The following is a 15,074-nucleotide window of genomic DNA, read 5'->3' as shown; positions in this document are numbered from 1 at the left end:
GGAATCCCCCATACATATTGGGAGATTACATAACCCAGGCAAAAGAATGCACTTCCTAGAGGCAGTCATACATATTGCGGAATAGGCTGTTTCACCCAAACTTTACAGGGAATGCTGACCTTTGAACTTTGTAGATTTCAAACCCCGAATTATACCTACCTGCTCACTCCTCCCCACATAAAAACTGATCACTTTTCTGCCATTGTCTACCTAATACCCTTAACCCTTCACTTCCCGAAGTTTGGCGTTTTATAATCTTTCTATGACTATCTTGATTGTTCATCAGTCTGCAGCAGTATTGCACCTGAGCAAGATTTTGGTCATTCCATGGCCACAAACTGGCAAGAGGCATCCTGCCCAGGGGAGGAATCTGGTCCTGTATTTCAAAGTTGGCTGTGGTTAAATCACTCACGTGATAAACATTTATTAAATACCTACAGTGTACAGGGCCCACAGAGCTGAATAAGATGTAAACCTGCCTCTCCATGATGTCAGGATCTAAGAGCAGAAAAGACACTTCAATAGACATTGACTGTACAATGTGGTAGGTTCACAGTAGAGAACAGCATCCATTTGTAAGGCTTTCCTTCATTAGAGTCACTGAGGAGAAGCCCAGTTCTAGGCAATTGCAGACGTATTGAGTGTCTTCTCCCTCACTTCTTTTACTCAAGTGAAAGGCTCCTGGAGGCAGCGGGGAATGTAGATGCAGTCATACGAGGGGAGGCACCCAGGCTCCACCTTTATTAGCACTAGACTGCTTTTATCATTTCTTTGGCTTCTGTTTCCTCATGTTCTAGATAGAGGCCTGAGAGGGTGGTTTGGAGGAATAAATTAAGACAATGAGAGTAAAGAGTTTAACACGGTGTGTGGGACAGAATGAGTTATATTAATATTATACTTTCTTTGTGCTGTCTTTGAAAGAAGTAATTGACACCTGCAAAGTTCTGTTACCTATAACAGGAAGATTCCTTCTAACTGTAAATCAGTAAGTTACTAATTACAATAAATAGCAGAGAAAATAATAATTTCATGTATGTACGCAGCACTGTGGTAGGTGCCTCTATACTGAGAGGTACTTGAAAGGCTAACTGCTACCAGCAGGTGACTTGGGATATCTGAGGTTTGAAAATTTATTCCAAGAACATTAGTATACAGGAAGAGCTATGAAAACTGTGCTAGGAAAAAAAATCTCTTAGCTAAAAAGAGAATATAGCCATTGGAAGGGCCTGGAAATACTGGGGTGGAGGGGTGGGGTGGGTGGGAGGAATTGAATATACAGCATATTAAACATCTGCCAGATTTGGGAAGTTGTATGGCTATACAACACTGCCCCCTTAACCCAGGATAAATGAGGCTTTTCTGTCTTATCAGATCTAGTTTCTCCCACAGAACCAAAGCCAATAACCACAGGGGACCTCAAGATATGCCTCATCTCTCATTTCATGAATGCACATTTATAGGACAAATTAAAACAACCAATTATATAAACAACTGCCCTGACATTATAGACAGTTGTTACTTGAGGTGAAAATTCCAGCAATAGGAGTAAATACAGGTATAGATAAAACTATATGTAAATTTAAATGAAAGATGGCATGTCCTGGAAAACATTTTCTAGTGAGAAAAAAGTTGACCCTTTTGAGACAAGGACTTTGCTGTCAAAGATTTATTTAAAGAGTACAGATGAAATTCTTTCATAAATGAAGAAGAGCAAAAATTTGTAAAATAATAATTTAATGTATTCATTTTAGTAAATAAAATCATAATTACTAAAATGAATAAAGAAAGTAGGGGGAACTCCTCTTTTATATATAGTTCCTCATCAGAGTCACTGGAACTAGCACTTCCCACTTAACCTTTGCTTCACTGAGCCTCTCATTCCTACCCAGTGCTTCAGTTGTTTGATATAGTTGGCTTCATTCTCCCACTACTAGTCTTCTGACCCTGGTTCTTCCTCTTCTTCACCACCTTCCTCTTCTGGGGCCTCTTCTTCTGGGGCCTCTTCTTCTGGCTCCTCTTCTTCTGGCGCCTCTTCTTCTGGGGCCTCCTCTTCTGGGACCTCTTCTTCTGGAACCTCTTCTTCTGGGGCCTCTGCTGGGATCTCCTCTGGAACCTTTTCGGTGGGAGGAGGTTGTTTTTTTCCAGCACGTAACTTACATACACAACAGATGATGCATAAACATAGTAATAACAGTAAAAGAACCACAGGAATTGATACAATTAGCAAATCTAGGAGGGGTTTTTCTTTCAAGTAAACAGATTGCTCACCCCCACCACCTCCTCCACTTTCGCTAGGCTTGCTAGGGGAACCACTGTCCACGCTACCCCCAGTGCCTGGTTGACTGCAGTTAGGTGGGGCAAAGCCATCCCTACAATGGCAGTGTTGTAAATTGTTGCACACTCCTCTCCCATGACATGTTAGGGCTGGATCACACTCAAAGGTGAGCGTACTGTAATCAGTACAGGAGTAATTGAAACAGACCTTGTTTGGGGCACAGTAAGTCCCACTCTGCACGTCTCCGTCATCAGGAATATCAGTACCATCATAAGCATCTAAGCCAAAACACCATTCTTTTGTATCAGGGATCTGAATCACTGTATGTTGGGGTTTGATTATTGGTAAGTAGTCAATATCAGTACATACAAGTTTCCCACAGAATACGTTATCACCATCACACTGAACGTATCTTGGGTTAGACGAAGTAGGACGGCCACAGTTTCCAAACCTGTCCCCTTTGCTGTTCAATGAAGTGTAACAATTTTTGGGGGCAGACTTTGCATGGAACCCATAAATACTCCTGCACTGATGATCAGGGCTGTTACACTGACCCTCAACACAAGCTTTCGTTCCTTCACAAGATGTGCCATCTTGCTTGTACACGTTTGCGGGGCATGTTTCAGATTTACCATCACAATACTCTGGGAGGTCACAATCTCCCTGAATGTGACGGCAAGGCGTTCCCTTTGCTTTGAATTTGCAGGAAGAACAGCACAATCCATTACTGCATTGTGCCTCCGGCTTCAGTCTACATGTTGGGTCACAGCATGGGTGAGTGGCACAGTTAGGACCACAGTCACACTCCTCCATGTCCTCCACCACACCATTTCCACAGGAGGCATCCCTACGTGTACGACCTTTGTGCCCTGGCTTGTTAAACAGACACGCCCCTTTGTGTTTATGGAGAAACTGGTAGAAGGAGTCAGAGCTACAGTTGCTGAAGCCACTTACTTTGGTGATGTTTTCATGCATGAGGCAAAAGTACTTATCTTTACAAATGCAGGCCGAATGGTCGTGCTCAATACCCAAGTTGTGCCCCAGCTCATGGACCATGAGCGCGGCAAACAGGAGGACATCTTCATGAGGGAAGGATTCAACAGCTGCTGCAAAACCCCTTGAACAGGCACCACTGAGAAATGCCTGTCCCATGGTCTGTCCGGGATGATGCCCAACAATCATGTGAGCAACATCATGCTTCGCACGACTGAAGAGCTTCTGTTGCCTCCAGCTGTTGAAATTCCTGAGTGTAACTCTCAAGTCCACGGGGACCTCTATTAGGTCCCCCTCGGTCCAGATCTCCATTCCGGCCAGCACTACCTCTGTGTTTATTCCCCTAGTGAAGCTGTTGGCCAGAGCAATGATGTCCATCACTCCCTGGATTGTCTTATTAACGTTACTGCCCCACATTTGGAACCGCTGGTGGTTCACCACGACAAACATTTCCACGTACTTGGTGTGTGACCACAAGTAGGAAGGCACCCCTAGATTATGAAGCTTTCTGCTCCCTTGTTGCCGGCTGATGGACACCCCTTGTTGATTCTTATTGGAGGTGACACTACAGGAGACTGGAGCTTGGTGTGCCAAGGTGTACAGCACATGTTCAAACCGTTTAGAAGACTCCATGGGCTCAATGCCATAGGATTGTTCCTCCTTAATCAGGATGCCCTTGAGGCCTGAACATGTGTTGACAGAAACAAAAGAGCCTGGGACTCCTTCTATGTAGCCTTCATAGTAGCAGTCCTGTGAGATGAAAGGCATATCTTGCTCCAGGATCCCATTGTGGTAGCTGAAGACCCGAAAGTCGCTTACAAAATAGTCTTTCTTCACCTTCAAGTGAATCACCTGTTTCTGGCCCTGGATATATAGCGTGTAGGATGCCTTTTCCACTGGGTCTTCCCTTCCCTTCACTGTCAGACTCTGGGGGATGATGGTTTCGTAGGAGGAGTAATACACCGATTCTGTGCCGCAGTACATTCTTGAGAAAAAAATCATTGCCACGAGCAACATGATCCCCAACTTGACATGTGAAGGTACTGGTCCTAGCCCCAGCCTTAAGTCCTTCATCTGGGGAGCCCAAGTCTGAAGTGCTCTTTCAGTCTCATTCATAATCGTTTGGTTTTTCTGTAGAGAAGGCAGGATGGAGGCAGAGTCTCTCACTGCAGCTGCCACTGACATGGTCCAAATGAATCAGTTGATGATGCAGGGCCTGTGTCCATCAGCAGCTCTCCCGGACATGCCAACCTTCGGAGACTCAGGTGGTAGCCCCAGGTATATGCTGGCTGCCTAACGGATGGCAGCGACCTACCTCTTGAGAGTTACAGCCTTTTGCTGTGTCTCTTCCTAGTCTTTCTGATCTATTGTCCTTCAGAAAGTTTCCTTATTCTGTGACGTCCTTCCACAGCATCAGCTTCAGTGCTCCCTGACTAAGCCTTTGACATCATGGAGGGATGTATCATGAAGAAAGACTACAGACTATATAATGTAAGACGGTACCTTGAGAGAGGAAACAAAATCTCTATGCCTCTTAGAACACCCCTCCCCCGTCCTCTCCTGTCGTCCGTTGCTCACCTAAGTTGCTTACCTAACTCCAAATGTTCCATACCAGGGGACTTGGAGGGCACACGCCATTGCCCGTTTCCTATCTTCTAAAACTCTTGGTCTGTAGCCCGTGGCCCATCTTAACCCAGGACATTCTTTTCCCTCAGTGAGGCATTGTAATGATGTGTGCATCTCACGGGCCAGTCTCTTAGGTAAGCCAAGTGAGGTGGCTGCCTTTTGCCCCAAGATAGACCTGAGTGGGGTTGTGATCCACAGGGCAGGGTCCAGACACCTCTAACAGAAGTGTTAGAGCCTATACCATGGTCTTTCCTGGCATTGTTCCGTTTCTCCAGGCCCGTAATCTCCTATAGATGGCCCTGACATATTAATAACCTAAAATTATGTCTGTTGAAGACCAAGTATCCTAAAAGTCTCCCCTGCATTTGTTCATCTTTATATCCCTAGGCCTAGAAGAGTGCTTGTCCTTGAGTAAATGAACAAAAATTATTTATTAAATGATTAAATAACTCATGGGCACGGGTGCTGTGTTGTCTAATATGCTGCATGTTGTCTGTGTTTCATGCCTTCCTCAACTAAAAGTGTCTTCATAGAAACTGCTAACTAATCACACTTTATGATCCTACAATTCTTACTGCTTTTCACTGGTCAGCTGCCTCTCCTAATTTCTTCTTGCCTAATATTTTACTGAGAAAAATAGAAGCAATTCAAGGAGAACTTTCACATGTAGCCCCCAGATGAATCTACCTGTATCTGTATTTTATTCCTATTATAGTGGATGAACTAGTCCCTGGTGGTACAAATGGTTAAGCAGTTGACTACCAGCCTAAAGCTTGGTTCAGACCTACCCAGAGTTGTCTTGGAAGACAGGGTTGGTGATCTTCTCAAAGATCACAGCTTTGAAAACCCTTTGGAGAAGCTCTACTCTGTATCATGGGGTCACCATGAGTCGCAGTCAACTTGACAGCACTGAACAACAACAATAACAACATGTTGTTGTTGTTGTTAGGTGCCATCGAGTCGGTTCCGACTCATAGCGACCCTGTGCACAACAGAACGAAACACTGCCTGATCCTGCGCCATCCTTACAATCGTCATTATGCTTGAGCCCATTGTTGCAGCCACTGTGTCAGTGAGGGTCTTCCTCATTGAGAGTCTTCCTCTTTTCCGCTGACCCTGTACTCTGCCAAGCATGATGTCCTTCTCCAGAGACTGATCCCTCCTGACAACATGTCTAAACTATATAAGATGCAGTCTCGCCATCCTTGCTTCTAAGGAGCATTCTGGTTGTACTTCTTCCAAGACAGATTTATTCGTTCTTCTGGCAGTCCATGGTGTGTTCAATATTCTTTGCAAACACCGCAATTCAAAGGCGTCAATTCTTCTTCGGTCTTCCTTATTCATTGTCCAGCTTTCACATGCATATGATGCGATTGAAAATACCATGGCCTGGGTCAGGTGCACATTAGTCTTCAGGGTGACATCTTTGCTCTTCAACACTTTAAAGAGGTCCTTTGCAGCAGATTTACCCAATGCAATGCGTCTTTTGATTTCTTTACTGCTGCTTCCATGGCTGTTGATTGTGGATCCAAGTAAAATGAAATCCCTGACAACTTCGATCTTTTTTTTCTCCCTTTATCATGATGTTGCTCATTGATCCAGTTGTAAGGATTTTTGTCTTCTTTATGTTGAGGTACAATCCATACTGAAGGCTGTGGTCTTTGACCTTCATTAGTAAGTGCTTCAAGTCCTCTTCACTTTCAGCAAGCAAGGTTGCGTCATCTGCATAACACTGTTCCTCACTGTTCTTTATGGATGCGTAGTATTCCATTGTGTGAATATACCATAGTTTTTTATCCATTCATCCATTGATGGGCACCTTGGTTGCTTCCATCTTTTTGCTGTTGTAAACAGTGCTGCAGTGAACATGGGTGTGCATATATCTGTTCATGTAAAGGCTCTTATTTCTCTAGGCTATAGTCCAAGGAGTGGGATTGCCGGGTCATATGGTAGTTCTGGAAACCCTGGTGGCATAGTGGTTAAGTGCTACGGCTGCTAACCAAAGGGTCAGGAGTTCAAATTCCTGAGGCGGTCCTTGCAAACTCTACGGGGCATTTCTACTCTGTCCTATAGGGTCGTTATGAGTCGGAATCGACTCGATTGCACTGGGTTTTTTTTGGTTTATAGTAGTTATATTTCTAGCTTTTTAAAGAAGCACCAAATCAATTTCCAATGTGGTTGTACCATTTTACATTCCCACCAGCAGTGTAGAAGTGTTCCAGTCTCTCCACAACCTCTCCAACATTTATTGTTTTGTGTTTTTGGATTAATGTCAGCCTTGTTGGAATGAGATGGAATCTCACTGAAGTTTTGATTTGCATATCCCCAATGGCTAATGATCGTGAGCATTTCCTCATTTATCTGTTAGCTACCTGAATGTCTTCTTTAGTGAAGTGTCTGTTCATATCTTTTGCCCATTTTTTTATTGGGTTATTTGTCTTTTTGCAGTTGAGTTTTTTTGCAGTATTATGTAGATTTTAGAAATCAGGCGGTGATCGGAAATGTCATAGCTAAAAACTTTTTCCCAGTCTATAGGTAATCGTTTTACTCTTTTGGTGACATCTTTGGATGAGCATAGGTATTTGATTTTTAGGAGCTCCCAGTTACCTAGTTTTTCTTCTGCATTGTTGGTAATGTTTTGTATACTGTTTATGCCATGTATTAGAGCTCCTAGTGTTGTCCCTATTTTTTGTTCCATGATCTTTATCGTTTTAGATTTTATATTTAGGTCTTCAATTTGAGTTAGTTTTTGTGCATAGTGTGAGGTATGGGTCTTGTTTCACTTTTTTGCAGATGGATATCCAGTTATGCCAGCACCATTTGTTAAAGAGACTATCTTTTCTCCAATTAACTGACACTGGGCTTTGTCAAATATCAGCTGCTCATATGTGGATGGATTTTCAATTCTGTTCCATTGGTCTATGTGCTGTTGTACCACTACCAGGCTGTTTTGACTACTGTGGTGGTATAATAGGATTTAAAATCAGGTAGAGTGAGGCCTCCCACTTTGTTCTTCTTTTTCAGTAATGCTTTACTTCTCTGGGGCCTCTTTCCCTTCCATATGAAATTATTGATTTGTTTCTCCATCTCATTAAAAAATGTCGGAGTTTGGATCAGAATTGCATGGCATCTAGAGATCGCTTTTGGTAGAATAAACATTTTTACAGTGTTAAGCCTTCCTATCCATGAGCAAGGTATGTTTTTCCACTTACGTAAGTCTCTTTTGGTTTCTTGCAGTTTTCTATGTATAGGTCTTTTACATCTCTGGTAAGATTTATTCCTAAGTATTTTATCTTCTTGGGCACTACTGTAAATGGTATTGATTTGGTGATTTCCTCTTTGATGTATTTTTTGTTGGTGTAGAGGGATCCAAATGATTTTTGTGTGTTTAACCCGTATTCTAATGCTCTGCTGAACTCTTCTATTTCGGTAGTTGTCTTGAGGATTCTTGAGGGTCTTATGTGTATAAGATCATGTCATCAGCAGATAGAGATACTTTTACTTTTTCCTTGCCAATCTGGATGCCCTTTATTTCTTTATCTAGCCTAATTGCTCTGGCTAGGACCTCCAGCACAATGTTGAATAAGAGTGGTTATAAAGGGCATCCTTGTCTGGTTTCCAGTCTCAAGGGGAATGCTTTCAGACTCTCTCCATTTAGGATGATGTTGGCCTTCGGCTTTGTATAAATGCCCTTCATTATGTTGAGGAATTTTCCTTGTGTTCCTATTTAGCTGAGTTTTTTTTTTTTATCATGAATGGGTGCTGAACTTTGCCAAAGCCTTTTCAGCATGGATTGATAAAATCATGTGGTTCTTGTCTTTTGTTTTATTTATATTTTTATATAGATTACATTAATTGTTTTTCTGATGTTGAACCATCCCCGCATACCTGGTTTGAATCCCACTTGGTCATGGTGAATTATTTTTTTGGTATGTTGCTGAATTCTATTGGCCAGAATTTTGTTGAGGATTTTTGCATCTAAGTTCATGAGGGATATAGGTCTGTAATTTTTTTCTGTGTGTGGTGTCTTTAGCTGGTTTTGGTATCAGGGATATGCTGGGTTCATAAAATGAGTTTGGGAGTATTCTGTCCTTTTTTATACTCTGAAATACTTTTAGTGGTAGTGGGGTTACCTCTTCTCTGAAAGTTTGGTAGAATTCTGCAGTGAAGCCATCCAGGCCAGGGCTTTTTTTTGTTAGGAGTTTTTTTTTAATTACCTTTTCAATCTCTTCTTTTGTTATGGGTCTATTTAGTTGTTCTTCATCTGTTTGTGTTAGTTTAGGTAGGTAGTGTGTTTCTAGGAATTCATCCATTTCTTCTAGGTTTGCAAATTTGTTAGAGTACAATTTTTTATAGTAATCTAATATGATTCTTTTAATGTCAGTTGGGCCTGTTGTATTATCGCCCATCTCACTTCTTATTTGGGTTATTTGCTTCCTCTCCTGTTTTTCTTTTGTCAGTTTAGCCAGTGGTTTATCAATTTTGTTAATTTTTTCAAAGAACCAGCTTTTGGTTTTATTAACTCTTCCAATTGTTTTTCTGTTTTCTATTTCATTTAGTTCTGCTCTGATTTTTATTATTTCCTTTCTTCTAGTGCCTGAAGTTTTTTTGTTGTTGTTGTTGCTCTCTACTTGTTCAAGTGGTAGGGATAATTCTTTGATTTTGTCCCTTCTTTTTGGGTGTGTGCATTTGTTGATATAAATTGACCTCTGAGCAGTGCTTTTGCCGTGTCCCAAAGGTTCTGATAGGAAGTGTCTTCATTCTCACTGGATTCTATGAATTTCTTTATTCCCTCCTTAATGTCTTCTATAACCCAGTCTTTTTTCAGCAGGGTATTGTTCAGTATCCAAGTATTTGATTTCTTTTCCCTGCTTGTTCTGTTATTGATTTCTACTTTTATGGCTTTGTGGTCAGAAAAAGATGCTTTGTAATATTACGATGTTTTGGATTCTGCTAAGGCTTGCTTTTTGACTTAATATGTGGTCTATTCTAGAGAATGTTCGATGTGTACTAGAAAAGAATAGATACTTGACTGCTGTTGGGTGGAGTGTTCTGTATATATCTGTAAGGTCAAGTTGGTTGATTGTGGCATTTTTTAGATCTTCCATGTCTTTATTGAGCTTTTTTCTGGATGTCCTGTCCTTCACTCAAAGTGGTGTGTTGAAGTCTCCTGCTGAAATTGTGGAGCTGTCTGTCTCACTTTTCAATGCTGTTAGAGTTTCTGTATCTTAAAGCTCTGTCCTTGGTTGCATAAATATTTAATACGGCTATATCCTCTTGGTATATCGTCCCTTTAATCATTTTATAATGTCCTTCCTTATCCTTTGTGGTGGATTTAACTTTAAAGTCTATTTTGTCAGAAATTGATATTGCCTCTCCTCTTTTTTGATTGTTGTTTGCTTGATACATTTTTTCCATCCTTTGAGTTTTAGTTTGTGTCTCTGAGTCTAAGGTGTGTCTCTTGTAGGCAGCATACAGACGGATCATGTTTTTTTTTAATCCATTCTGCCACTCTCTGTCTCTTTATCTGTGCATTTAGTCCATAACATTCAGTGTCATTCTGGGTAGGTATGAGTTAGTGCTGTCATTTTGATGTCTTTTTTTGTGTGTTGTTGACAGTTTCTTTTTCCCACTTAATTTTTTGTGCTGAGTAGTTTATCTTTATGTATTATCTTTTCATCTTATTCATTGCTGTTGATTTTGCTTCTGATGAGTCTGTATTTTTTCATGTATTTTATTTTGATGAGTACAACAGTTAGTCTCCTTTCTGGTTACCTTAATATTTACCCCTATTTTTCTAAGTTTAAACCTAATTTTCATCTGTTTATATTGCCTTGTCTTCCTCTCCATATGAAAGATCTATGACTACATTTCTTATTTTTTTTTTCTAGTCCCTCTTTATTATTTTAATGTAGTCTTGTTTTACATAATGCCATTGCTGTTTCCCTGTTTTGAGTGTTTTTTTATCTTGATTTATTTTTGTGAATTCCCTGTCTGGATTAAGATCTGATTGCTCTGTCCAGTGTTCTAGTCTTGGGTTGATACCAGATATTATTGATTTTCTAACCAAAGAATTCCCTTTAGTATATCTTGTAGTTTTGGTTTGGTTTTTACGAATTCCCTAAACTTCTGTTTATCTGGAAATGTCCTAATTTCACCTTCATATTTGAGAGATAGTTTTGCTGGATATATGATTCTTGGCTGGCAATTTTTTTCCTTCAGTGCTTTATATATGTCATCCCATTGCCTTCTTGCCTGCATGGTTTCTGCTGAGTAGTCTGAGCTTATTCTTATTGACTCTCCTTTGTAGGTGACTTTTCGTTTATCCCTAGCTGCTCTTAAAATTCTCTCTTGAAGCAGCTACAAAAAACCCAAGGACTAAAAATCCTTCCCTGACTTCCCGAAATTGGACTAAAAATACAGAACCAGCTCCAGCCAAGCATATGAGATCCACAGTCTTGGGCTTTCATCCCTATAGGGAACGAGGTGGCTATTATAATGCAAAGGCAATCCGATAGGGATCTGACTGTAATTGTCTTAGTGGATTACTGGAAAGACAAGTTTCCCAGGTCTGATATCTCTACGTATTCAACAGAGCCCTTACTGACCCATAACGGGGAACTGAGGGCTGAAGCTCCCCCCAGACCACCTAGCCTCCTGCCTTAAGGGTCTGAGGATGGTGACACCTACAAATCTGTAGAGGTACTTGCATTGGGTGCCTAAGGTACAGCTGCAGAGCCCACCCACCAAAGTGCTTTAGGAATAGAGACACACCTACCTCACTGGCACTTGGGGGAAGTCTGTCCTGCGCCCCCTGGAGTGTGACCCCCTGCTGCTACTAAAATCTGGTACACGCAACTATCACCACTACTACTCTAGGTGGATAGGTGACAGTCTGCACCACACACTTGGTGACCCAAAATCAGATTCTACTCAAGAATAGTGAATGGACTCTTAGGCTTATATATCTGGTAACAGCCCAAACCAGCTGGTAATAGGACATAAGTGATTCAAAGGCTACAACAATCAAGACAGCACAATCTAGTAGCCCATCTACGTATATTGAAAGAAAACAAAACAAGATAAGACTCAGTGAGCAAATATAAAATAAATCACTACAATATCTCATAGATGGCTCGGAGACAGCAGTCGATATCAAACCACATAAAGAAGCAGACCATTATTGCTTCTACAACTCCCCAAATTAAAGAATCAAAATCTTTCCCAAATGAAGATACAATCCTGGAATTGCCAGATGCAGAATATAAAAAACTAATTTACAGAATGCTTCAAGACATCAGGGATGACCTCATAAATGAAATAAGGCAATCTACAGAAAATGCCAAGGAACACATTGATAAAGCAGTTGAAGAAATCAAAAAGATTATTCAAGAACATAGTGGAAAAATTAATAAGCTGCAAGAATCCATAGAGAGCATTCAGAAATCCAAAAGATTAACAGTAAAATTACAGAATTAGACAACTCAGTAGGAAGTCAGAGGAGCAGAATCGAGCAATTGGAATGCAGAGTGGGGGAGCTGGAGGATAAGGGAATTGACACCAATATAGCTGAAAAAAAAAACACATAAAAGAATTAAAAAAAAATGAAGAAACCCTAAGAATCATGTGGGACTCTATCAAGAAGAATAATTTGCGTGTGATTGGAGTTCCAGAACAGGGAGGGATAACAGAAAATACAGAGAGAATAGTTGAAGATCTGTTGGCTAGTTGAAGATCTGTTGACTAGTTGAAGATCTGTTGGCAGAAAACTTCCCTGATATCATGAAAGACGAAAGGATATCTATCCAAGATGCTCATCGAACCCCATATAAGATTGACCCAAAAAGAAAATCACCAAGACATATTATCATCAAACTTGCCAAAACCAAAGATAAAGAGAAAATTTTAAAAGCAGCCAGGGATAAAAGAAAGGTCTCCTACAAAAGAGAATCAATAAGTTCAGACTACTCAGCAGAAACCATGTAGTCAAGAAGGCAATGGGATGACATATGGAGAGCACTGAAGGAGAAAAACTGCCAGCCAAGGATCATATATCCAGCAAAACTCTCTCTCAAATATGAAGGTGAAATTAAAACATTTACAGATAAATGCAAGCTTAGAGAATTTGCAAACACAAAACCAAAGCTACAAGAAATACTAAAGGAAATTGTTTGGTCAGAAAATCAATAATATCAGATACCAGCACAACACAAAGTCACAGAACAGAACATCCTGATACCAATTCAAATAGGGAAATCACAAAAACAAATTAAGATTAATTTTAAAAAGAAAAAAATGCTCAAAACAAGGAATCATTAAAGTCAACATGTAAAAGATCACAATAATCAAAAAGAGGGACTAAATACAGGAGGCATAAAACTGCCATATGGAGAGGGAAACAAGGCGATATAGGACAATACAAGTTAGGTTTTTACTTAGAAAAATAGGGGTAAATATTAAGGTAACCACAAAGAGGTATAACAACTCCACAACTCAAAATAAAAACCAAGAAAAACATAACGACTCAGCAAACATAAATTCAACTACTATGAAAATGAGGAACACACAATTTACAAAGAAAAACGTCTCAGCACAAGAAAGTAAGTGTAAAAAATGAAATTGTCAGCAACACACACAAAAGCATGAAAATGACAGCACTAAACACATACTTATCTATAATTACGCTGAATGTAAATGGACTAAATGGACCAATAAAGAGACAGAGAGTCTCAGACTGGATAAAGAAACATGATCCATCTATACGCTGCCTACAAGAGACACACCTTAGACTTAGAGACACAAACAAACTAAAACTCAAAGGATAGAAAAAATATATATCAAGCAAACAACAAGCAAAAAAGAGCAGGAGTAGCAATATTAATTTCTGACAAAATAGACTTTAAAGTTAAATCCACCACAAAGGATAAAGAAGGACACTACATAATGATTAAAGGGACAATAGATCAGGAAAATATAACCATATTAAATATTTATGTACCCAATGACAGGGCTGCAAGATACATAAAAGAAACTTTAACAGAACTGAAAAGTGAGATAGACACCTCCACAATTATAGTAGGAGCCTTCAACACACCACTTTCGGAGAGGACAGGACTTCCAGTAAGAAGCTCAATAGAGACACGGAAGACGTAATTGCTCCAGTCAACCAACTTGACCTCATAGACTTATACAGAACACTCCACCCATTAGCTGCAAAGTATACTTTTTTTTTCTAGCACACATGGAACATTCTCTAGAATAGACCACATGTTAGGTCATAAAACAAACCTTTGCAGAATCCAAAACATCGAAATATTACAAAGCATCTTCTCAGACCACAAGGCCATAAAAGTGGAAATCAGTAACAGAAAAATCAGGGAAAAGAAATCAAATACTTGGAAACTGAACAATACCCTGCTGAAAAAAGACTGGGTTATAGAAGACATTAAGGAGGGAATAAAGAAATTCATAGAATGCAATGAGAATGAAAACACTTCCTGTCAAAACCTGTGGAACACAGCAAAAGCAGTGCTCAGAGGTCAATTTATATCGATAAATGCACACATACATAAAGAAGAAAGAGCCGAAATCAGAGAACTGTCCCTACAACTTGAACAAATAGAAAGCGAGCAACAAAAGAATCCATCAGGCACCAGAAGAAAACAAATAATAAAAATTAGAGCTGAACTAAATGAATTAGAACAGAAAAACAATTGAAAGAATTGACAAAGCCAAAAGCTGGTTCTTTGAAAAAATTAACAAAATTGGTAAACCATTGGCCAGACTGACTGTAGAAATACAGGAAAGGGAACAAATAACCCGAATAAGAAACGAGATGGACCATATCACAACAGACCCAACTGAAATTAAAAGAATCATATCAGATTATTACAAAAAATTGTACTCTAACAAATTTGCAAACCTAGAAGAAATGGATGAATTCCTAGAAAAACACTACCTACCCAAACTAACACAATCAGAAGTAGAACAACTAAATAGACCCATAACAAAAAAAGAGGTAGAAAAGGTAATCAAAAAACTCCCAACAAAAAAAAGGCCTGGCCCGGATGGCTTCACTGCAGAGTTCTACCAGTCTTTCAGAGAAGAGTTAACACCACTACTACTAAAGGTATTTCAAAGCATAGAAAATGATGGAATACTACCTAACTCATTCTATGAA

The 15,074-nt window shown here is 40.0% G+C and overlaps 1 protein-coding gene across 1 annotated transcript; it reads right to left on the bottom strand.

The window, feature by feature from the left end:
- Nucleotides 1–1,428: 1,428 nt before the first annotated feature.
- Nucleotides 1,429–5,262, bottom strand: LOC100673618 (disintegrin and metalloproteinase domain-containing protein 1a-like). Its single transcript, XM_064271950.1, has one exon. It carries the CDS (start codon nucleotides 4,451–4,453, stop codon nucleotides 1,931–1,933), a length of 2,523 nt encoding a protein of 840 aa, XP_064128020.1. The 5' UTR covers nucleotides 4,454–5,262; the 3' UTR covers nucleotides 1,429–1,930.
- Nucleotides 5,263–15,074: the final 9,812 nt, after the last annotated feature.

This window comes from Loxodonta africana, chromosome 19 (genome assembly GCF_030014295.1).
Source record: "Loxodonta africana isolate mLoxAfr1 chromosome 19, mLoxAfr1.hap2, whole genome shotgun sequence".
In the NCBI taxonomy this organism is placed as follows: Eukaryota; Metazoa; Chordata; class Mammalia; order Proboscidea; family Elephantidae; genus Loxodonta; species Loxodonta africana.
Note: the sequence above shows the minus strand (reverse complement) of the source record. Positions and strands in the feature narration are given on the sequence as shown.

Bases quoted from the DNA above. Each gene is read 5' to 3' on its own strand.
- LOC100673618 (XM_064271950.1), bottom strand. From the start codon at position 4,453: ATGTCAGTGGCAGCTGCAGTGAGAGACTCTGCCTCCATCCTGCCTTCT.